This window comes from Onychomys torridus, chromosome 5 (assembly GCF_903995425.1).
Source record: "Onychomys torridus chromosome 5, mOncTor1.1, whole genome shotgun sequence".
NCBI classification, from domain to species: domain Eukaryota; kingdom Metazoa; phylum Chordata; class Mammalia; order Rodentia; family Cricetidae; genus Onychomys; species Onychomys torridus.
The window spans coordinates 64,234,850-64,259,703 of NC_050447.1; the positions used below are offsets into that span (position 1 = coordinate 64,234,850).

A 24,854-nucleotide genomic window follows, 5' to 3' on the forward strand; every position below is an offset into this window, starting at 1 on the left:
AGATCTCTAAAGACAGGCTTAATTTACTTGTAGTCATTGAAAATAGTGAATTATTAGTACAGGTAATACATAATCCTCCTCACTAGATTTCTTATCTAATTTCCCAATTTAATATTCTCCTTATCTCTGTTTGACCTGGTCATAATCCATCAGTAAACCTGAGTCCTTAAGAAATTATTTGGCCTTTGTCAGGTAACGGTGTCCTAAACTGTGAAATTCAGTTCCATCAGATGTCCTGGAAGATCATGGGAGGTATTGTCTCCCACATGATTGTCTAGCCTAGCCCCCTCTTTTTCCTCCCCCAACCCTAACCCCAATTAACTTACCTGATTCCACATACTCTTTGACAAGCACAGCGCAGTAGGGGTTCACGGCCTCGCTCTGACAAGACTGGCAGGTACCACAGTCAAAGTTGGATAAACCAATTCGAAGAAATGGTGACATGGTTGTTCCCTAGAAAAATGACAAAAGACAAACGCTGTGTTTACGGAGCCCTAAGACGGATTATTTTTAGAGTTCCATCTCCACTTAGTGTTTTATCTCGGACAGCCAGCACTTCCAAGGGGCCTGCTATCCATCTGAACAAATGTGCTTATCCTGCTCTGAGAAGCATAATGCTGGGTCCTTCCTTAACTGCAGACTGGCTTGTAGAGGAAGAGCTCTCTCTGGAAAGTCTGTGGCTAACCTCTATAGAGAACTAAGGGTTAATTCTGCCCAGTCTAACAGTCATGTTTGATAGCTGTACAGCAAGGCAAACATTTTCCAACTTTTTACTTCTTCAAGTAGGTGTCCAGAACACAGTAACCAGAAAATGAGTGTATAAAGCCTGACTCTATTTTAGTCATACCAGTTGAATATGACACCACAACATTCTTACGTAGTCTATTTATGTGTGTCAGGAATTGGCTCTCAGCAGTTAGCAGCTGATCCGTATTTATTTTGGATATTTTCAATATGGTTTGTTCTTGTCAGAGACAAACACACACTTAAACAGATGCAAGCAATTAAGCTACTGAATGTTCAAACCGCTTTCAAAACCTCTACACCATTGACCATTGTATGATTGTGTCTCATCCTAAGGGCAAAGTACTTCATAAACTCCAGGGTTTGTAATATGTCTTTTCGGAGATTTAAATGGAAATTACCACAGTGTTGGCTGCAGGTTTTGAGAGTTTGTGTAATTCTTTTTTTTATTATTATTATTATTTTAAAAGATTATTTTTATTTACGTGTGTGTCAGCGTGTCTGTGTGACCACATGCACATATCCAAGGAAGCCAGAAGACAGAGCTGAACACCTGGAGCTGGAGATATAGGCAACTATGAGCCATCCAGTTTGAGTGCTGGGAACCTGCCTCTGGTCCTCCACAAGAGCAGCATATGCTCTTTACCACCCAGCTGTCTCATCAGCACCCTGAATCTTCATCTGTAGCTCCATCTCTGCTTGCTCTCCCACTTACTCCAACTAACACCTTTTCCTTTATAGTTATTTTCTTGCATGTATGTATGTGTGTGAGTGATGAGCATGTATGTGTATTTGGGTGTTCATGTGTGTGTGGGTACATGTACTTGTGTGTGCATGTACATGGGGAGGCCTGGAAATGACACTGGGTGTCTTTCTCAATTGCTCTCCACTTTTATTTGTTGAGGGAGGGTCTCTGGCTCAACCCAGAGCTCATGAATTCCTGCAACTCTAGCTAGCTGGCTTGTCCCAGGATCTGTATCTCAGCCTCTTGAGTGTTAGCATTGCAGCTTATTGCCACACTTGCCTAGCTTTGGGGTGGGTGCTGGTGATTTGAATTCCTGTCTTAGCACTTGTGGGGCAAGCACTTTATCTGTGGCCCTGTCTCCCTAGCTCTACTTTTTCTGTCTGCTTCTTTGTACGTTCTCGTAGGTCTGAAACTGTCATCTAGTGTTCAGTAATAAAGCAATATCCTTGCTTCCTCTCTCTTGTTCCAGTTCACAGTACACTAGTAAAGGGAAGGAGGCCATTTTGACTTGAACCTGGAGGAATCCTTGACTCATAGAGCCCAAGTTACTACCACCCTAACCTCTGGTGACTCATCACAGGCTATTTTGGCTCCTAACTGGGCAGCAGCAGCTCAAAATGAATCCGTCTTAGGAACAGATGGAAATCTCTAGGTCTGCCAGGGTTAGTGTTACAGTGTGGTAGGTGTCTATTACAGAGTGGAAGGAAATTGCAGTGAAACCCTTTCTTCTCCTGGTGTTCTTGTGTAGGTAGCTGAGATTTCTTATTTAATAAGTGATGCAGATTTGTATGTATTTCTCTGGATTTATTTATTCTGCAACCTCACCCAGAGTATTTTGACAGTTTACTCAATGCTAGTGTCTGTTTTCCAGCTTAGTCAGAAGGCCTGGCCACAGTGACATGATAAGACATACATGTTGACGTCTAGAAGATAGAACAGGCATTATGTGGACATATATGTCAAGAATAAAGAAGCTCTATGATAAACCCTGGGGGATGAAATTAACATAGAAAAGTTTTATGAGTTCCTTTTGGGGACTCAGAACTCATGGAGAGAGGAGGGGAAAATTCCTGGGTATTGAAATAGGAGAATTCCTTGTTTATAAACAAATGAGCATGAGGCACAGGATGCCTGAGAACTGGGCTTGCAAAGTTCTGTTTGGCGAACTGTAAACATCAATTTCATCTTCCCTCACCATCCATAAAAGTCCTACAGGTCACAAGACGTGTATGGAAGATGACTGACAGGCCAAGCTGTTTCTGACAGGGCAGGGATCAAGTCCTTCCCCACATTAGCTGAGCAACAAAGTCACACATGCAGCCCTCTCTCCTGTTTCCATACGCATCCCCGTATGTACCCACCAAGCACCATCTGGAATATGCCATCTAAATCCGCACCCCCCACCCCCTTTATAATTAAAAAATGTTTTTGAGATAGGGTCTCACTATACAGCCCTGGTTGACCTGGAACTCACTATGTAAACTTAGCTGGCCTAGAACCCAGAGACCGTCCTGCCTCTGCCTCCAAACACCGGGATTAAAGTTCCTTCCCACTACCCTCCAGCTATCTTGCTCCTTCTTTTACTCTTCCATTTCAGTGACTAATGTCATGGTTACTGGTCTCTGCTGTGACTTTATCCTGCTCCCATAGCTCCACAACCTAGTTCCACGATCTCTGCCCCACCTCTTCCCCTTTCTTTACAGCTTAATTCTATACCACCCTTTACTCTTACACTGAGCTAGATCGCATCCCCACACTCATCTGATCTTGGCCACTTATTGTTCCCTGACATCTTCATCTCCATGCTGCAAACTATCTCCAAGCAGCCCGAACTAACTTAGGATCCTGCAGAACTACAGCTGTTGCACAGCTATAGACTTGGAATAAAACTGTGCCTTGTCCCTGAAATATCTTCCTATTTCATCCAATTCTGGAGATACTCTGTCATAGTTCCTCACCCCCATATATATATTGTTCCTGAATGCCCTTCCTACCAAGACAGGATTCTATATGCTTCCACAGCGAATTCCCCCATCTCATCTGTAGTATGTGTTCAATACAATTTTGCCAAAGAAGTTACTTCTCAAAAGTAACGTTGCACATCATTTCTTCTTGTGTATTTCTTTTTACCTGCAATGGCATCTGATGTTCAAACTGAGCCCAGACAGCTGTAGAGGAAGTGCACCCCTAAGGAGACTTCCCAGTACTTGTCACAGGCAGAAGATGGATGTTCTCCTGAGTTCAGCTGCTGGAGTTAGTTAACCTCTCTAAGCCCGATTGCTCGATTGCTCATTTGAAAGCAATGCTGATACCATTAGCACGCTCAAAAGGCTGCGAGAATTAGATGGCAAACACATGAAAGGTGCTTAGAATGGGATTGGCACCCGCTAGACTCTCAATAAACATTAGTTATTAGTCTTAAAACCATGATACATTTTCTGATAGTCTCTCTCCTCTTTATTGATTTGTATCAAATAGGGCAGGAGGAGAGGGAAAAACAGTCTTTTAGGGGCACATATTGGGTGAGTTATGTGACCTGTGTCTGCACTTTGCTAGCATGTCCTCATAAAACCCTATATATATATCTCATACAGTGCTTACAACCCTCTGATACGATAATCTTGTTTTAGCACTTATCATGACAGATAGTGGCTCACTCATGCAGTTTTCCATGTTTTTGCTATCGAAGCTGAAAAATGCTATCATTACATATATATACTTGAAATTTCTGAAGGATCTTCACTCTTCCAAACTTAATGTTTTCCTGTTAGATGTGATCAAATTTGTCTCTGGCTTATAGATTTGATGCTATATAGAGTCAGATATAGTTGGCAGTAGGTGTAAGCTAGGTCCCAGGAACAGAGGAGACTGGTGTTTTACTCATGTATTTCTCTTACCTGTAAAGATACATGATGCTCAAATGGAATGCAAGAGAGTTGTAGAGGAAGTGGACAGCAAGGAAAGTTCCCAGCATTTGCTATAGACAGAAGACTGATGTTCGATGTTCTCATGAACTCAATGGCTGGAATGACATGACATGATCTCCACAGCAGGGGGTGGGGGAAGAGGCTGATGCTGGTAAATTTTCTTCAATTGTTCTCTGCCCTATTGTTTTGAGACAGCAATCTCTCATTGAACTCAGAGCTCACCAAGTTTGCTAGATTGGCTGGCCAACAAGTCCCTGGAATCTTCCTTATTGTGTCTCCCCAGCACTGGAATTACAAACACAGGCATGGTGCTAAGATTTTTTTACCCAGGTGCTTGGGGTCTGAACTCAGGTCCTCATATTTGCATAACAAACACTTTACTGACTGGGCCAACTCCCTAGCACTTAGCAGATTTTTAAAATTTAAAAACAGACAATATTTCATTGCTACACTTAAATACCAACCGTTTATTTATTGCTCACAATTAATTGCCTTCAATTAGAGATGTGCTCAGTTGGACAGCTCACATCTTATGGCATGTGAGCTGGCTCAGTGGGGACAGCTAGGCTAGCTCAGCTTCTCTCTCCAGGAGGTCCCTCATCCTCCTGGAAGTATCCTGGGCTTGTTTGCATGGCAGTTGCACTAGAAGAGCGTGAGAGGGAAGGACACTGCTGAGCCTTTCAAGGCTGGTCATGGAACTCAGTCAACATCCTTCTGTCACATATAACTGGTCAAAGAAAATTCCAGGCTAGCTTTGACTCCAGGGGTGGGAGTATGCTCTCCCTATTCTCTTAAAGAATCTGCAGTTTGTTTTAATACCCTACCATGTCTATCTTCCCAAATACTGAACACTAAATACTGCAAAAAATTATTATTTTATAGGCAAAAGCCTAACATTGTCAGGTAGACTAGAACCGAATGCTTTCTTAGCACCCAGAATTTTTATTTTAAACTTATTCAGAGTTTTCTTTAATGTGTGCCTTGTGTATGTTTGTGTGTAGGGGTGTATGTAGCTTATAAGCAAGTGAGTATTTGAGTACATGTGACTGTGCACCTGTTCAGAGGTCAGAAGAGGATGTCCAGTGTCCTGCTCTATCTCTCTCTGGCCTTTTCCCCTTGAGACAGGGTCTCTCACTGAAGCCAGAGCCATGCTGGCAGCCAGCAATCCTGTCTGTGAAAAGACAAGCATGAAGATGCTGCTGTGTTAGGGAGCACACATAATTTAAGGTTCTGTTCCTCGTGTCAAGTTGACCCTGAAAAGATGATCTCTGTGATGCTATTGTGTCAGCATCCCTGAAGCTACCTCTGAGATGCTGTGACTTCGCCTTCTTCCTGATGCACCAGACCAGCGTGACTTCTCCTCTTTCCTCCTGCTAAGCTGATGCTTGGTGAAGAAAACTGCACCACGTGGAACAGGTAAGCCAAACCTGGGCCTGGGCCCAAAGACACCTGATGAGAAGCTGAGGCTGAAGTCCCAGAGCACAGGGTTTCACTGTCATCTAACATCTGTTTCTCAATATTCACAGGGGCACAGGGACCCTGGGATGAGTGAAAACATGAAGCTGCTCATAGGTTTGCAATGACACTACCACAGGATAAAGTCAGCTCTATCATATTCCAACCCCCTACCTTAATCCAATGTCTGCAACTCTGTGACTATGTGTACATATGTGCAAAATGAGGCATATAGTAGACCCATCTCCTGGAAATCTCCAAGGGATTGGGTCTGTCCATGTTCTGAAGATTCAAAGAATTAATGCTTATGAGTGGCCAGTAGGGGAAGTTACTTGTGATCCTGTAAGATTTCCTGAGATATCCTTTGAAGTGCTTCTTAATAAAAATATAATACCTCATACTATGGCTCACTTCATAAGCTTAGAACAAGCCTAAACTACTGACCAAGTGGATGAGGTGACACAAACATTTATTCAATCAACATTGGCTAACCCACCAACCAGGTGGTAAGGTGCTGTACTGGATCCATGGATCTGATAGGGACTTAACTCTAAATAAGCCATGAGGCCCCAGTTCGGGGTTGGCCTCTTCTCTTTGAGGGAGCAGGAAAAGAAGCACTAAGACCCCAACCTTCACTTTCTGGCCTTCTTCTCCTGTGAGCAGAGAGCTGTGACGTGGTGTCGGAGACAGGAGGAGAAACAGCAGAGTGAGCTGTCACTGCAGGGCACACCAATGGCAAAACACTCCTGTGTTTACTGCTGCATTAACACCACACCCCACTTCCTCCTGAGGGTGTGTGACACTTTTCAGAGAAAATACAGTGTGCGCTGGTATTGCCACAGTGAGCGGAAATAGCTGTCCTCAGATGAACCGATGGTGTTGCACAGAACAGTATCAGGTGGAGTCCTCTCTGCACTAGTGTGGACAGATAATGCTGATGTGGGTCATTTCTGTCACATAAGGATACTGCAGGTACACAGACATGATAGCCCAGGGAAGGGGATCAGAAGGAAAGAAATGTGGACAGATGTCTGTGCTTGGGTCCATGTGACTTGCCCATGTCTTGTTCTTATACTGAAATGTCCCTAATTATAAACAGATTGTAAAAACTTGGTGTCAGAGTTTGAAGCTTCAACTCCATGTAAACTATAAAACTAGGCAACATCCACATTTCTGGGTTAGCCTGTTCACTACTACTGACTTGCTAATTAGAAGGAGGCCAAGATTAACGTGTTAGAGAAGCCCATTCCTTACTGCTGCTGCCCCAACTTACAGGAGTCTCTACTTTTTTCCTCTGACATCTCGTGAATTGTGGTTTGACTAATCAGTTCATCTCTTTTTCAACGTTTTTTAGAAAGACATTTTAATTTTCTATTTGTATGTATGAGCACATGCGTGGTTGGGGAGGGGTCCACATGTGCCACAGTATGTGTGTAGAGGTCAGAAGATAATTTGCAGGAGATGGTTTTTCTCTTTCCCCATGTGGGTCATGGGAGCAAACTCAGGTCGTTGGGCTTGGCAGCAAGCCCCTTTACTCACCGGGCCATCTCACTGGCTCCCGAGACCTAATTTATAAAGTATAAAATATGAATTGGCATGAGTGAAAGAATTAGTTTTACTCTATTTTTGGCCACAGATGCAGCAGGTAATACCTCCCTAAAGGATGTAGACAGAAGCTCGGTAATACCTAAAATATGTCCCTGGGAGATCCTCCAATATCAGCATCACCTGAAAAGTCTCTAGCAAAGCAAACCTTCTAGCCTTCTGGATCTGCCATGTTAAAACTGCCGAGCTTAGCAAGTCGAGCTTCAGTAAGAGCTCCAGGTGCCTGGTGCTCACTCAAGATACAGAATCTGCACTAGAGTGAACCACCCAGGTGAGGCCTGCATCTTCCTGCTCGTTTGTTTTGCACAGCATCTAGCACAGTGCCTGTGTCTTAGGAGGGTCTAAGCCTCAACCAGTGGACATTTGTTCAAGTTTAAAGACAGTAAGTAGACGTGGCTGTCATAAATAGAGGGAACAGATGCTGTTGGCTATAGGTGAAGGCCAAGGATATTACTAAGCAACCAACAATGCCCAGGGTGGTGCTCCATAGTAAATATGCCAGCATAGCTGAGGATGAGAAGCCTCCTTCTAAATCAATGTACCAAAGTGGCAATGGTTAAAACATTACCCTACTCTGTGCTCCTCATCTACCATCACCTTGTCAAGTTCAGTGACTTCTGGGCTCACAGTGAGAAGGAATCACAGGGAATTAGGATAATCTGTCTCTCTCTGTTTCCCTCATTCCCATTCCCGTACATTAAGGTTACAGAGAACATAGGGACTGACTTATAATATGTTCACAATGAACAAGTGAATGGATGAATCAAGTATACTACAGCAATCATACTAGTTACTTTTGTTTCCCTGTGGCCACAACACTTGACAGAAACAAGAGGTGAATGATTCATGTTGGCTTACAGTTACAGAGTTTTAACCCATCATAGCAGGGAGAGAGAGCAGAGCAGCTCAGTGCATGTCAGTGGAGGCATGCGGCAGATGCCATTCACATCACGGCCGGCCAGGAAGTACAGACAACAGGAACCAGGGATGTGGTATAACCTTCAAAGAACTGCTCTAAATGACCTTCTGTCAGCAACCTGCCCACCCCGTACAGCCTCCCCAACTCACATTACCATTTGTTCTAGTTTTATTCTGTTGCTGTGACAAATACCATGAGAAAAAGCAACTTAGGGGAAGAAAGGGTTTATTTGGCTTCCACTTCCAGGTCACAGTCCATCATCCTTGCGGGGAGTCAAGTTGGGGACTCAAGAGGAGCTTGAAGCAGAAATCATGGAGGAATGCTGCTTTCTGACTTGCTCACTCATGCTTTCTTATATAGACAAAGATCACCAGCATGGGGAATTGTGCCACCCACAGTAGGCTGGGGCCTCCCGGTAGGCATCAATCAAGACAGTTTTCCACATGCCCACAGGCAAACGGATCTGGGCAATCCTTCAGATGAAGCTCTCTTCTCAGGTGACTGTAGGCTGTGTCATGCTGACAGTTAAAACTAACTGGGACACGAGGGAGGGACATTCATTCAAAACATGAAACTGGGGGAAATTTTAGATTCAAACTATAAGAGCAGTGAATAAGTCAGAGTAGGAATTCCCTAATCTCTCTCCCATTTTGAAAATTTAAAGGTCCTTAGTAGCCATTTGGTCTAGATTCTCATGTAACAGATTAACAGACAATAGAATTGAAACTCAGAGAAACCAACGTAAGATATCCATATTATCTGTCTTCTCTGTGAAGTGGTACAAGGAGCCTAGAGTCCACCATCTTCCTATTCCCTGAATCCATTGCTCTGACATCATTCACCTATGAAGATGACTGAGTGATGGATTGTGCTCCTGCATGGAATATTAGAGCTGCTCAGCCTGGTTCCTTCCATGCCTTTTCTGTGCTTCTTGGCTGTTAGGATGGGAACCGTCCAACTTTGTCCCTCCCAGCTATGATGGATTGAAATCTCCAAAACAAAGGGTTAAAGTAAGTCCTTCCTCCTTTAGGTTGCTTACACAGGCATTCTGCCACAATGGACAATGTAACTAATCCAAGTGTAACAAATAGATTTCCAACTAAAAACAAAGATAGCTGAGCTCTTACAGAAAATGGGGTTTTCTAAAACTTAGTCCTTCACTATAGAGTTTGATAAATACTATTGTATAATAACCAAGTATTTGAATCATAATTCTTGCTAAAACACAATCTAGCTGATGCTCTATTTGCCTTTTTCTATTCCTCACTGGAATGGAGCCATGATTTCAGCAGCATTGTCTAGTATTTGTTTCATTTAATGTATCTTATTTTATGGAACAAGTTTACAGCCAAACTGAGCAGAGAAGTGCAGAGGGTTCCCACCAGTCCCATTCCACTCACACATAGCGTCCCTAGCCCCCATATCCACACTGGAGTGGCGCATCTGTTTCAATCACCATCGTCACACAGAAGATTCAGTTTTCAATAAGGGTCATTCTTGATGCTGAACTTTTTATGGGTTTGGATAGACAAATAAGGCCACGTTCCCACAACAATAGAATCCACGTGGAGCATTGTTACTGTCCGAAAAATTCTATGTGCTCTACCCGATCATCTCCCCCTCTCCACCAGTCCTTATGGATAGAGAAAATTCTATGTAATCATGGAAAACACCAGTGTAGAACTGGTGTTAAAAGAGAAGGTCAGATAAACAGAACAAAATAGAAGATCTGAAATTGATTAAGATATGTATACATGTGTATATAAGTTCTGTATATAATTAAAATGATATTTAAAGACAATAAGAAAGGGAACGTAGCCGGGTGGTGGTGGCACACACCTTTCATCCCAGTACTGGGGAGGCAGAGGCAGGTGGATCTCTATGAGTTCGAGGCCAGCCTGGGCTACCAAGTGAGTTCCAGGAAAGGCACAAAGCTACACAGAAGAAACCCTGTCTCAAAACACAAAAAACAAAACAAAACAAAAAAACAAAAAGAAAGAAATGGAAGGTTTGTTAGTACACGGGACTATGTCCTTTGATTAAAGCCTATGTCAAAGCCAACATCAAATTAAAATTTGGGTGGCTAGAAGACATATAGAAATGAAACTAGTCAACCAGGAAAGGTACTACATAATGTCCATTAGTGATTTGAATCATTTGAAACTAGGAAGGACTCCCCGGATATGACACCAGAGGGAAGCTCCATAAAGAAAACATGTCAGCACTTTTTTATGTAAAAGCCAATTGTGATGAACACTAAGAAAGCATTTTAAATGACAGACACAATTTTGTAAAACATGTGACTATACTTTTGACTCATATGTAAAACCTCTTAACCATCAGGAAAAATACAAACACCCTAAGAAAAGTATAGAACAAGACCAACACAGGCAACATATGAAAAATGATATGAATAGCAAATAGAATACAAAGGGTTAAGTTTCACTAGAAACCAAAAATATGTAAATTAGCCAAGTACATAATCCCATTTATACAACTTCAAAACTTATAAAGCTCTGAAAATGGAAAAAGATTTATCTTGTGATACAAATTAAATTTGTAGCAAAATTATCTGTGAGACAAATGATTAATATGACCCCATGTGTAGTTTACTGGTAATATAATTTCATCTTCTTTATAATAGATGGATTCTGAATCAGATCTGGCCATAAGGGATGTACAATCTCTATAACAGAAAATATGGGGACTGGAGAGATGACTTATCTGTTAAGTATATGTACTCCTCTTATCAAAGGCCTGAGTTCTGTTCCCAACACCTACAAGTGGTGGTTCACAGATCCTGCACTTCTAACAGTAGAGGATCTGATAGCCTCTTCTGGTGGGCACCCACACAACACACACACACACACACACACACACACACACACACACACACACAAATGAAAGTAATAAATCTTATGAAAAGGAGAGAAAATATGTATTAAGTAATTTAAATAATATAGTTAAATAATAAAGAATAAGGTGCATTTATGGAGATATACCTTGCAAGAATGCCTATTGCAGAATTATTTCATAATAACAACACTGGCATGAACTAATATAAAAAAACATGACATTGCTTAATCATATGGTCTGTACTACAATGGGATATTTTACAATGAACTAATTATGACTCATTAAAGTAAAAATATTTGCATAATATGTGGCTATATCAGAGGCATATAATCATAGTATTTATAACAAGAGCTTATTTCTAAAGATGTATGCATAAATTTTAGTGGGAGAAAGGTTGGATCAAAATGTTATCTTGGGTGGATTTGATTTTAGGTGATTTTATATGATTATTTTTAGAGTTCACAATTCTGATTTTTACAAATGATTAGAATAAATAAATATACATGTGTGTAGGGAATGAAAGTAGAGAGGGGTAGGAGCCAAGAGGAAGAAATCTAGGGAGGGAGGAGAGGGAGAAAAAGGCAATGTAACCCACAGGGCAGGAAAGCAGAGGGTGTGGGACTCTTGGGGAGGAGAGCGGCAGGGAGGATGGGGCACCCGAGGGGCAAATGAGAGAAAACTTTCATTTACATGTGCAAATGCATTCATGAAACACATCACTTTGTATGCTAACTTAAGAATCCCTGGAAAAGTGATTTGCTGGTATAACTAATACAAGAAATTTTAAGAAAAGGAAAATCCTTACATCATCATCCTTTTTGTCAAGTAGGATGGGCCAGTCCTGTCAGAAAGCAGACAGGAAAGGAGTGTTGGGAAGACTTCTCAAGTGACGACTTCTGCTCATGTTGAAGTGGCCTGCCTGCCCCAAGTCCTCTCACTGAAGTCCCAGCCCGTCGTCCCTGTGAGGCCTGCTTATCCAGTGCCAGGTCAGTGTCGCACCCATTGAGATCTCCAGTTTTGATAGGAGTTAGTAATATGACAGGTTGCTGTTCCGTTGAAGGCCAATCCATCATGATGGTTTATGTGTGGAAAGTGATTTAGGCAACCACGGAAGAATCCTGCAGGCCTCACAATGGGAAATTCTCAATTCAGAAAACTGAAGTCATCCTCAACTTCAAAGTACACAAATTAACAAATACATATTTCCCCAGGGGACTGTCATCCACCATGCTGGATTCACACATGGTCAGTTTTTAAAGTAGTACATGGTGCTAGGAAAACATTTTGTGGTGGACTTACAGTGGATTTGCTGTGCCTAGTAAATCCTCCCACATTCCACTTGGGGGTTAGGTACACCATCATGGGGCGGCTGAGAGAGTGCCTGCATTTAATGGAGAAAGGTTTTATTTGGCTCCGAGTTCAAGGTTACAGTCTATCATTGTGGGAAAGTCACAGCAAGAGACTTGTGAGAACTGGTCACATTACATCCACTGTCAAGAGCAGAGAGCAATGGATTGATGCATATCAGTGCTCAGCCAACTTTTTCCTTTATTCAGTCCAGGACTAGGCGCTCAGGAAGTGATGCTGATGTAGCCCAGGGTAGGCAGATCCTCCAACATAAATCAACAATATGAAGATAATCTCTCAAGACATTCGCAGACATTTGCTTTTCCCTTGTTTTCTTTTTCAAAATGAAATTTCATATTTTTCTAATGAAGAAATAATTTTTATTCATCTATACCTCAACTTACCTTTTAGGAAAAAAATTATGGCCACAGAGGCTAAAAATTACAATATGTAGTCAAAGCAATTCTTCATTTCTCCCATTTCAGTGACTCACATGTTGGGGTATCTTGCTGCTGTTTTACAGATGGAGACCTTGACTCTGAGAGATGAAGTTGTCTGCCCAGTTCTGCAGCGTGTCACAGTCAAGTGAGAAGTGAGACCATTGTGCCACAGAAGCTCCCCCAGGCACAATGCAACAAATGTTCCTTCCTCCCTCGGGGTCTATTCTGGAAGCTCGCAATTATTTGATCTTCAGTAAGCTAAGTGCTATTCTATAACTAATTATTTTGAATGACATCCTCCTGAGGGAGCTGGGTTGAGATCTTTGTCAGGGTCCTTGGGCTCTCACTGCCTGCTCTGCAGCTGTTCCTTCTAGCAGAGGCATGGTGATTAAAAGATGACTTTTGTCTTTCACGATGATTGTCTATCTCATGTTTCTCTAGTCTTCTCCAAAGATACTGTCACCCTGTCACCCCGTCACCCCAGTTGCTCCCAAAGATGAAGCCACACCCTGTCTTCAGGTTTTTATACCAGACATCCAGGAAATGCAGAACACACACTATTTCCTCTGGTTCCACTTCTGCCCTTCCCGTACTCCTTCTTCCCTAAAGGCTTCTTGGTTGAGAGCTTCCTCACTGGGGATGTGACAATAAAAAGCAAGCAATATAAATGAGAAGTCTAGCCTCTAGGCAAAATAGGGGGGAAATCGGAAAGCCAGTTCTTGGTAGGATTAATTCACTTGCTGCCACCAGGAGTTCCTGCTGCTTTCTCAGGCTCTGTCTTCAGCACCTGGCTGAAACTCCTCTTTCCCAGATTCCTGATGTTGCTCCAGGGTGGCGGAACACCGGCAGCTCCTGTGGTTGAGTCTGGAGACAGCAGAGTTAGAAGGAACTAGAATGCTAGACTAACCTGTTTGTTCCAACATCCAGTTCTTTCCTTGCTGGAACTCCGGTGATGAGCTTGGGAAGCCAGGTTCCGTACAGACTGAGGGTGTACAATCCACGTCGGAGTAGCCTTTTAGGAGAGAGAAGCACTGCCATTGGGAGCTGTGAAGCCCAAATCCTCCATTCCAATCTTTGGCAGCACTGCTCGGTTGGAAGGACACTGGGAACAGCTCTTTAATTCAGGGCACATTTGCATTAGTTCACCTGCCCTCAGAATATCCAATCACCATTTAAAAATGGAGAATTTGCGTTGTTTTTCCGTATCCTTAATGTTATCAAGGCCTTCTGGCTCTCTAATCATGGGCTCCACGGAAGGTCAGAGGTTTTTTTTCCTACTCTGAAATGTCTGTCATTTCCCCCATATATCACTTCTCCCACTGATCTTCGTTCTGTCACCATGCTATGCTGAAAAGGTACCCAAGGGTAATGACTCTGCCACTGTGGATCCTCTTAGTTCATGAAGGGCTGTCACGCTGTTTCACCCGTGTTTCCCCATAACAAACAGCCCCAACCCATCTAGGGAGCTTTTCTTTCTCCAGTTGTCCAGACTCATTGATTGTGGTCACCTCTGCACAGGCAGCAGTTAACGGTCAGAGTAGTGAGCATATACTAACTAGGTTTTGTGTTGGTGACACACACTAAACATAAACTTTACCATGCTAATTTTGAAGCGCACAATTCAATGACCCTAGCATGTTCAAAGCACTGCCCAATTACCACTGCAACCAGTTTCCAGAACATTTTTATCCTTCTAAGCCCAAACTCTGAATAATGAACACTAACATCCACACACCCAGCACTCCATGTTACTGCTTTCTAACCCAATAGACTTGGCTGCTCTAGGTACATGTTGTTGAAACCTTTTTCCCCCTACATATATGTTTTTAAGGTTCATCTGTTCTGCAGTATACGTGTGCGCACATGTGTGTGTGTGTGTGTGTGTGTGTGTGTATGTGTGTGTATGTGTGTGTGTGTGTTCCATGTGTGTAGAAGCCAAAGGTAAACCTTATGTTGTTTCACAGGGCACAGTCCACCCTGTTTTTTTGAGACAGGATCTCTTATTGGCCCAGAACTCACCAATTCAGGAACTCACCAACTTAGGTAGGCTGGCCAGCCAGCAAGCCGAAGGGACTCACCTGTCATTTTCATCTCCCAAGCTGTGGAATTAAGTGTGGAACACCAAGCTTGGCCTTTTAAGACAGGTTTCAGGGGTTAAACCCAGGTATCATGCCTGCACAGCAATCCCTTTCTTGACCGAACTGTCTCCCAAGTCCCCTGCTCCTTTGAAAGGATGGATAATATCACACTGTGGATATGCCACATTTGTTTGTCTAGTCTCCTCTTGATAAACAGCCCCTACTTTTGGGGTACACTGAATAGTGGTGATGTGAAGAAGCATCCGAGTCCTTATTTCAATTCTTTTGGGTGCACTTAAGAAGGGAACTGCTGGATCGGGTGATAATTCTGTTCATCTGGTTGAGGAACCACTGTATCATTTTCTGCAGTGAATGTACCATTTATATTTCTGTCAGCAAGGCATGGGGTTCTATTTTGTATAGCATTCACCCTTATCTACTTCCTTCTTGGTAACAGTTGCTGTAATAGTTGTGATGTACAACTTGTTTTGATTTATATGACCTTAAAGGCTCAGTGAAGGCAGACATTTTTCTTTGTGCCAATGTGCTTATAAAACATATCCAGAATAAGCAATATTCTTCAGATATTATTTGAACAGAAGTTAGAGTAGAACCCACTAAAGGTGCATCAGTGCAGGCCAAGAACAAATGGACTTTTGAGGAGGCTGCATTCAACAGTTAACTCATCTGGAAATAGAAGCTGACTAAAATTCCCCTGTTCTGTCCATCACAACATTCTAAAGTCCTAGCTCCCCAGTGTGCTCATTTTCTTGTAATGGTTTATTTTATTTATAATTATGTGTATTGTGTATGTCGGTGTGTGGACAAGTGCATGTAAGTACAGACAGCAGCAGAGCCCAGCAGGGGGCTCCTGCTCCCCTGGAGCAGGAGTTGCAGGTGGCTTCAGACATGGGTCCCACTTTGCTCTTGACCTTTTGAAGTGCTGAGTATGGATAAAGGCTTGTACTGAAGCAAGATCTCAGTTTGGCCTTCACCTAGTTTACCAGCAGCCTGTGTCACCATTTGGCTCTGACATTCAACTGACCCATCCTGTTCTGTGTAGTCAGCTGGAAATTTGGCCTGATTTCTCAGTCCTCTTTTGAGACGTAGACCCATACAAATGCTAGTGACTAGAGCAGAAACAAGTACTGTGAGGGTTAATGTTGATTTTCAGCTTGATGAGATTTAGAGTTGCAATGGAAACAACCCTTCGGATAGGTCTGGGAGGGATTTTCTAGATTAGGTTAATGGAGTTGGAAAGACCCACCCTAAATGTGGGAGGTACCATTTCATGGGCTGAGGTCCCAGCCCGAATCAGGAATCAGGAGGAGAAAGTGAGCTCACCAGCAGCATTCATCTCTGTTGGCTTCTGACTGTGGACTCGGTGCTAAGCTGGCAATCAAGGAGCCTCATCTGCTGCTGCCATGACCTCCTTGCCATGACGGACTGCAGCCTCACACTATGGCCGCAAATGATAAACATTTCTGCCTTGAGTGGTGTTTGTCAGAGCAACATGAGGAGTGATGGAAACAAGTCTGAAGGCCTCCTATTTCCGAGGTCTGGAATTTGATCTCTGCTTCCTAAGTTCTAGCTGCATGTTTTCCCGTTCCTACCCGGAGCACTGTAGGCCACGCCAGCAAACATTTCAGTGAAATGGAAGTAGACGTTCACTAACTTAAGAGCTCACTAATCCAGCAATTCCACAAAAATGGAAATCTGGTGAGGCCGAGGTGAATGTTAGGATGCCTAGATTGAGTCTTTCTCATTACTACCATTTATGTATTTCTTAAAAAACAAATAAGCGGAAATTCTCCTATGTACTCCAAGCTGTTATTCTTTTCCCTTCTTATTTATTCTCATGTTTGTGCTGCATATTAAAATCACCTCCAAGCTTCCCTTTCCAAGTGAAGTAATATCTACTCTTTGCACATTCACCAAAATATATTCATATTTAACTTGCAAATGATTTCTCCTATTCTCTAGGTCATATCTCATTGCTACATGAATTTATTAAAATGCTGAGCTCAAAGCAACTCTACTCCATTAGGTTTAAAATCACGGGGTGGGAAGAAAACTCAGTAGTGTTTGCAGGGCAAGTATGTGGACTCCAGTTCTGGTGTATGGTTCTAATTCCAGCACTGAAGAGTTGGAGAACAGTGGATTTCTGACCAGCTTAGCTTTTTTTTTTTTTTTTTTTTCTTGGCAAGTTCTAGGTTCAGTGAGATACTGTGTCTCAAAAAATGATGTGGATAGTCACTAAGAAAGATGTCTAAAATTGACCTCTAGCCTTGACATGCACATACCCACTTATGTATACACACACACACATACACACACACACACACACACACACACACACACACACACACACAGAGAGAGAGAAAGGGTGCGGGGAAGATTAAGGTTAAGGAAAGCAATCACATACTTTTCCAGGGCACTCCTGACAGTAGAGGCAGGGGCAGAGCTACACAGGTGCATGGTGGCTCTGGCCGTAGAGCATGCTCATGCATCCTGAATGGATGAAGAAGCCACTGCAAGGCTCAGAGAGGAACTGAGGAATATCACTGTACCCCTGAGGCCCAGCTTCTTCACCATAAAATGACAGGGAAGAGATCAATCTCTACAGTCCATTTGTGACACCCTCAGGCGCAATAGCTGGGCTCTCCGTGATACTGAGGCTAATGTACTGACAGAAAGCTGCCATCTTGGAGAATCATCATTGCATTCAAATTCTGGAAATATTCCGTAAATAATCAGTTCAGTGACAACAATTACACTGTGGATATTGATTGAGTATGGAATATGGGAGAACACTGGTGGGAACAGGAACGCCATCCTCAAAACACGTGTATTTCAGTGGAATTAAAACAAACAAACGGGCTGGCAGGATGGCTCAGTAAACAAAGGCACACATGCGACGCCAAACTTGACAGCTTGAGTTTGATCCCCAGAACCCACAGAGTAGAAGGATAGAACTTGAGTTCTCCTCTGACTTTCATATCATGGCATGTGCATGTGTGTGTGTGTGTGTGTGTGTGTGTGTGTGTGTGTGTGTTACACACACACTAAATGTAAAGAAATTAAAACCAACAGACAAATGCAACAGCTCCAGGAGAAACCACGAAGACTTGAAGAATTGACAACACAGCATCTACACAATCAGAACGCCTACCTTTCCTGAGACAAGAGCAAGCAGGATTTGAGTTTAACTCTATGGATTATCAGGTGCACTTCTCCGTCTTTTTGAAATGTTGGCTCTACACTACAGCTGTAGAGGTAACACGGGATGTCAGATCAGCTGAACTTTGGATTTGATGTAACAAGGTCACTTGCTTGCTTTTTTTCTTTGAAATCTAAGCCATGCTTTCCTTAGGTATTTGCAGGAATACAACAGGTACACAGGGAATCTATGGATATGGGCAATGCAAATTCCAGGTCACAGAAGGCTTCTGTCAAACCAAACAAAGTAATTCCTAGCAGGTCAGAAGGCATAGGGCTATAAACGAGGCTACTGGGGGACAGAGGGTGCTGAGGCAGGAGGATCACAAGTTCATGGCTGTCCTAGTTTGCTCAGCTCAGTGGTAGAGTTCTTGCCTATTATGCCAGAGGCCCTGGGTTCAATCCTGCAGCAACACACACACACACACACACACACACACACACACACACACACACACACCCTTTTAATTGAGTTCCAAGGTTCCCAAAGCTAGAAGGAAACTTTATCACCTAAGTGTCCCTCACCAGCATGGAATTCCTTCTTTAAGGCTCTGAGAACATTCACAGGTTGGGAAGCAAGGTTTCTGGAACCCCAGTTGGGGCTCCTGTGAAGACAGCGTGGCTCTCAGAGCAGGCAGGAAGCAGGGGCACCTCTCCACCCCACTTTGAAGTACTGTTCTCAGTTAGCCCCACAGTTCCTGTACTTCTGTGTGCTAAGTAGTCAGTGAGCTCACATCCTGCTGTGTGTACTTTTGAAAAGAAAGAAAGAAAGAAAGAGAAGCATCCCAGTGGTGGAGTCCAGGCATTCGGAAATACTCATCTGTGGCAGAGCAACGCCCAGTCAACTATGTGTCCTTGTCTGTGAGCCCCATCCAGGCTCCTTCTGTATCCAGGTGGAAGAAAAAATAAACAACCAAATGGGCAAGGGGGGTATTGTGGGAAGGTGGAGAGGCAGACATGAGAAAGCTGTCACTGCTCTGAGGATCTCACTGTGCCCTCTCCAGTCTCTCTGGTCCCTGTGGTCTCCATCAAAAGACATGGAACCTAGCACAGAAGACACGCAGAGTTCTTAAAACGATATGAGGGACTCTCGAGGGTGAGAGGAGACAGTGACCAAGCGACCACTGTTGAGGAAAGCCCTCTCACAGCATGAGAGCCCACAGTCGCCAGAGACCCTTGTGCTTGCCTTCATGTTGAGGTTTATACTGTTTCTAAAGTCCCTAGAATGAGTGGATTTACTGAGGGCCATTTTCCTGATCAAGGGGTTGAGAGGCCCACTTGGGTGAATTCTTAAGGAAAGGGACAGTGGGTCTTTGTTCTTTGCCAGAAAGCCCTCCTGCTTGATAGTAATCTTATGATCTTCTGCACAGTTTAGAATGTTTCTACTTAGGGCCAGAGACAGGACTTAGCTCACAGTCTTTGGATCAGTGATGAGTGAGAGTCATGTAACTTCAGTTCTTGGGTTTACAAACTGCTGATTGTAAGGCGTACGACCTTCAAGCCAACTCATACCTAACTAGCTACCAACATCATGACTAAATCTCCGGGTATAGTCTCAAAATAAAGAGTTCACTGGCATTTGAAGGCCAGCCTCAGCTCCTGTCATTCTTATCTCTAAGAGAGAAACTAACCACTACTTTGTGGTTACATGAGGAAAGCAAACAGACGCCTCCAGAACCTGAAAACACCGTCATCCAATGAACTTCCTCCTAACAAAGCAGGCTCGCTGACAAGGTTACTTGCTTCCCAGGGAATTGTTCTTCAGAGATACTCAACAGGGCTGAGTGAGGTGCTGGGTCTGAAGAAACACCACCATGGAACAGAAACACAAGCCATGCTATGCTGTTCAGTTAGTTCTCACCACTGTCCTGAGCTTTGCTTTCAGACACAAGTCTAACTAACTAGCTTAGGCTGGCCTTGACCTTATGGCCTCCTAATTCAGCCCTGTCCCACCCCCAAGGCTAGCAATTACAGGAATGGACCATCACACCAAACCTCATTATTCCTTTTGTTTATTTGTTTGTTTTATGAGACAAAGTCTTGCTCTGTAGCCCAGGCTGATTTCGAAGTCAATGTTGTTGCCTAGCTTGGACTCACACTTGACACACTCCAGCCTCTGTCTCTGAAGTGCTAGGATGACAAGCATTCACCACCACACCTGGCTCTGTCACTCATTATCAACTACACTGCTCTCAGTTGAACTGGCAGGGACTTGGTTTTGCTTGTGTTCTGTGAAGGCTCTTGGCAAGATTGAAAAGGATAGCAAAGCTAGCATTCTGGGAGGCAGAAGCAGGAGGGTTTCTGAGTTCGAGGCCAGCTTGGTCTACAGAGCTAGTTCTAGGACAGCCAGGGCTACACAAAGAAATATGTCTCAAAACAACAACAAAACAAAAAGAATATCAAATATATCCTCCCAGCTGTAGGAAGTATTTGAGTTGTCTCATAGTGCTAAATGTTACACTTTATTTTGCATACAGCCTCAAAGCCAGTACCATTGTCCACCCCCTTGCTCCCCTGCCCCCCCTCCCCCGCGCGCACACACGCGCGCACACACACATCTAGATAAGACAAACTGATCACATCATTGAGTTTATGATACCAAAATTACCGTCTTTGGGGAATTCTGGACAGAGACATTTGGGAGAAATCCTGCGTTCGGGCTGGAGAGATGGCTCAGAGGTTAAGAGCACTGACTGCTCTTCCAGAGGTCCTGAGTTCAATTCCCAGCACCCACATGGTGGCTCACAACCATCTGTAATGAGATCTGACGCCCTCTTCTGTGTACATAATAAATAAATAAATCTTAAAAAAGAAAAAAAAAAGAATCAAAAGATCCAGCCTGGGAAGTGACTCAGTCAGTGAGGTGCCTATAGACAACCCTGGGGACTAGGGTTAGATCCCCAGCAGCCCCATACAAAATGTTTGGTTTGTCTGAGCTGGGGAGCTGAGAGCAGAGGATCCTCTGGGATCCAACAACAGTCAGTTTAGCCAAATTCGCAAGACAAGCTTCAGTGAGAGAACCTGTTTCAAAAAATGAGATGAGAACAACTGAAAGAAACACCGGAATTTGAGCTCTGGCCTCCACATGAACGTGAATGCCTGTGCTCCTGTGCGCGCGCGCACACACGCGCACACACACACACACACACACACACACACACACACACACACGCAAATCAAAATACATTTTTTCATTGAGTTGAACCAGTGGAGACATTCAATCAGAAACAAGGTGAGCTATTTGCCTCAGAGTCACAGCTTTGGGGTTAATTTCTGTCATTTGGCATCCGCTATGGAAAGTGGCTTTGTATTTCCATCCAGATTAGCATCACTCAAGCTTCCTCATCGGGCAGGCTTGCCTGTGTAAAGATCAGTCACCCTGTCCACTCTAATAATGCAGTGATGGCAGAGTATGCTGTTAACAGCATGATATGTTGTACTATAATTAATTCCATAGTGATGAACTCTAATTAACTTAGGCCAAGGACAACAAATTAAGATAATGGAAAACCAGGTCCTCACACGCTGATCGGATTCATTTAACCTGGCATCAGTATCTTAGTGTAGCCCAAGACAGGTCAGCCTTCTCTCTTACCTAAGCTACCAGGTAAGAGTGCAACCCGCAATGCATTCTGTACACTTGGTTTTCTTGAGTGGTGGGGCTTGCTATAATTTTCCTTGTTACCAATCTAAATCAGTAGGGATAGTGGGAAAGTGTAGGTAAGAGGCATAATTTTATAATACTAGTGCTCTGGGAGCTGTGTTCCAATTTACTAAATAATGAAGATCTCCCACTCCTTCAATTCGGCACAACAGAAACTCTAGAGTCTCCACTAAAGTGTGACACCAGGAACTAGGGAAGTGAGAATGGCATATGTTTGCCCTTGTTCCTCATGAAACCTACAATTTAGAAAAAGAAAGGAAGGATGGCGCTGGAGAGATAGCTCAGTCAGTAAAACACTTGCTTTGTAAGCATGAGTACCTTATCTCAATGTATAGGAATAATGTGAAAACAGCAACAAAAAGCTAGGCATGATAGTGTGCTTTTAGCCCTAGCCCTGGGGAAATGGACGTGGCTAGATCCCTGAGGTTATCTGCAAAGCCAGCCTTGCCTACCTGCTGAGCTACAGGCCAGGGAGAGATCCTGCCTCAAAATCCAAGATGGACGTGATCTAGAAATGATATTCAAGGTATCATCTGGCTTTCATATGCCCATGTGAACATATATGAGGGGGGTTATGGGAAGAAAAGGGAAGGGAATAGAATTCACATCCAATATGTGATCCTTGTGCCATCTCTTTCTCTATGTGTGTTCTCACTAACTCTAAACAGTGCCCTTTGAAAAATGGACTATGTCTAGTTCTACAGAAGAGGTAATTGAGGCTGAAAAGGGTAAAGCAGACTGTTACAGTCAGTAATACATGTACAAACATACATGTGTGTATATGGTCACAAGTGTGTGTCAGTGCATGCACAGGCATGTAGAAGCCAGAGGTTAACCTAGGATTTCTTCCTTTATTTATTGAGGCAGGATCTCTCACTCAGTCTTGAGTTCACCATTTTGTCTTGATTCAACTGGTTTAGTTAGCCAGCTTGCCCAGAGGAATCTGTCCTTACCTCCTAAGAGTTCTAGAATTATCAGGAGGTCTCAGCTTTTACATAGGTGCTGGGCATCCGAACCTCAGCACCAGGAATATTCAGACCTAAAGAAGAAGGAGGTTTTGACACACACTACAACACAGATAAACCTTAAGAACCTTGTGCTAAGTGAACTAAGTCACAGCGACAAAGGTACGGACATTTGCACATGAGAACTGGACTGGTGAGATGCTGAGGACAGAGAGGGTGCTGAGGCCAAGGGGATTACTTCCTAATGGGCACAGAGATGCTGTTTGGGAAGATGAAACACTTATGGAGATGGATAGTGGCCAGAGTTGCAGAGCAAGGTCAATGTCTTTAGGGAACCAAATCATGCACTTAAAAGTATTTAACATGATGTGGCTTAGCCAGTAAAGGCCTTGCCTCACAAGCCTAACTTTGATGGTCAGAATCCACATAAAAAGCTGGGCACACTGACAAGTACATATAGTCTCAGGGATGTGAAGAAGCACTAATGGGGCTATAGGAATAGTGCCATCAAGTTCTATACAGAGTAGCAGCACCCTAGTTCACAAGGCAAGAGCAATCCAACATGCCTAAGTGGACTCCTGACTTCATCAAACAGAAAGCAATATTGAGCGAGAATCCTAGAGTGGCATTTATTAGTGGCTTTTATTGCATGTGTATACGTCTACAATGTGCATGCCCATGTGTACATATGGTCACAAGTATGTACTTGTGCATGCACACATGCATGTGGATACAGCAGTTGACCTTGTGTGACTTCCTCAGTCACTCCCCACTTTATTTATTGAGGCAAGATCACTTGTTCAACCTGGAGTTCACCCTTTGAATTTAATTTAACTGCTTAAGCTAGCCAGTTTGCCCACCTAAGAGTTCTGGGATTACAGCCAGCCACTACCCAAGAATTCTGGGATTACAAGGAGGTCTCAGTTTTTATGTGGGTGCTGGGGATCCAAACCTCAGCATTCATGCTCAGGTGACAAGCACTTTATCCTCTGAGCCATCTCCATAATTCCTCATCAGTGTCCTTTGGAGTAGGGTTATGCAGGTGGAGAAAAGTGTGAAATATTCTAAAAGTGAAGAATGTTTACTATAAAATCACACCAAGACTAGACTGATGTGCAGAATCTGGGCAAAGATATTCAATTAGATAACTAATTCATTTTTATGATAGTTACATAACTGAAGGGAATCTGGAAATCTCATGTTCGCACAAAATCTTGTTACAGCTAATATGATTTCCCTTTTAACTGTGGAAAAAATCCACATAACATAAAATTCACTATTGAGATCATTTGCACTTTGCACTGAAGTAGTAGTATATCTGTCCATAACACTATAGACCCATTTCCAAATGTTTTCATCTGGAAAATTTGAAACCACACCTATGAAACTTCAACTTCCTTCCCAGCCCTTGGCAACTAATATTCTACTTTGTTCTGATGAAGTTCACAACTTCCTGTTGGGTGCTCAAAACTCCCCTTCCTCAGGGTCTAACTGCTGAGCCACCACCCTAGGGCGTTTAACTAACAAATAATCATAGAGTGGCTGGCATTTGGTGAGTGTCTTCCTCAGCATCATGTTCTCAGGGGGTTGTGCTGGAGCATGAGAAGGGATTCCTTCCTTTTGCAGAGTCAGTAATCTGTATACATCGTCTATTCATCTGTTAAGGATATTTGGGCTGTCTCTACCTCTTGGCTGCTGCAAATAATGCTCATATGAGCATGAACATGCAAATATCTATCCAGGTTCCTGCTTTCAATTCCTTTGTATATGTTCTGATTAGACATGCTGGGGTTTCTATTCTATTTTCATTCTTAAATTCTGTTTTTATTTCTTTTGTGTGGGGTGCTGGGGATTGACCCTCATGCATAGTAGGCAAGTACCCTACCACTA

General features: G+C 43.2%; 1 protein-coding gene across 3 annotated transcripts in view; it reads right to left on the reverse strand.

Annotated features, from left to right (window-relative positions):
- The window catches only part of Prkcq (protein kinase C theta), a 129,172-nt gene that overhangs the window by 78,237 nt on the left and 26,081 nt on the right, over nt 1–24,854 (reverse strand). The window contains exons 1-2 of one of the 3 annotated variants that reach the window (XM_036188607.1): nt 12,057–12,078; nt 327–453 (exon numbers count right to left, since the gene is read on the reverse strand). In XM_036188607.1, the coding sequence (XP_036044500.1) occupies nt 327–444 (118 nt within the window). In that variant the 5' untranslated portion in view covers nt 445–453; nt 12,057–12,078. Of the gene's footprint in view, nt 1–326; nt 454–3,619; nt 3,644–12,056; nt 12,079–24,854 lie in introns of those variants that run through there. The other 2 variants (XM_036188604.1, XM_036188605.1) reach the window with 2 other exon arrangements.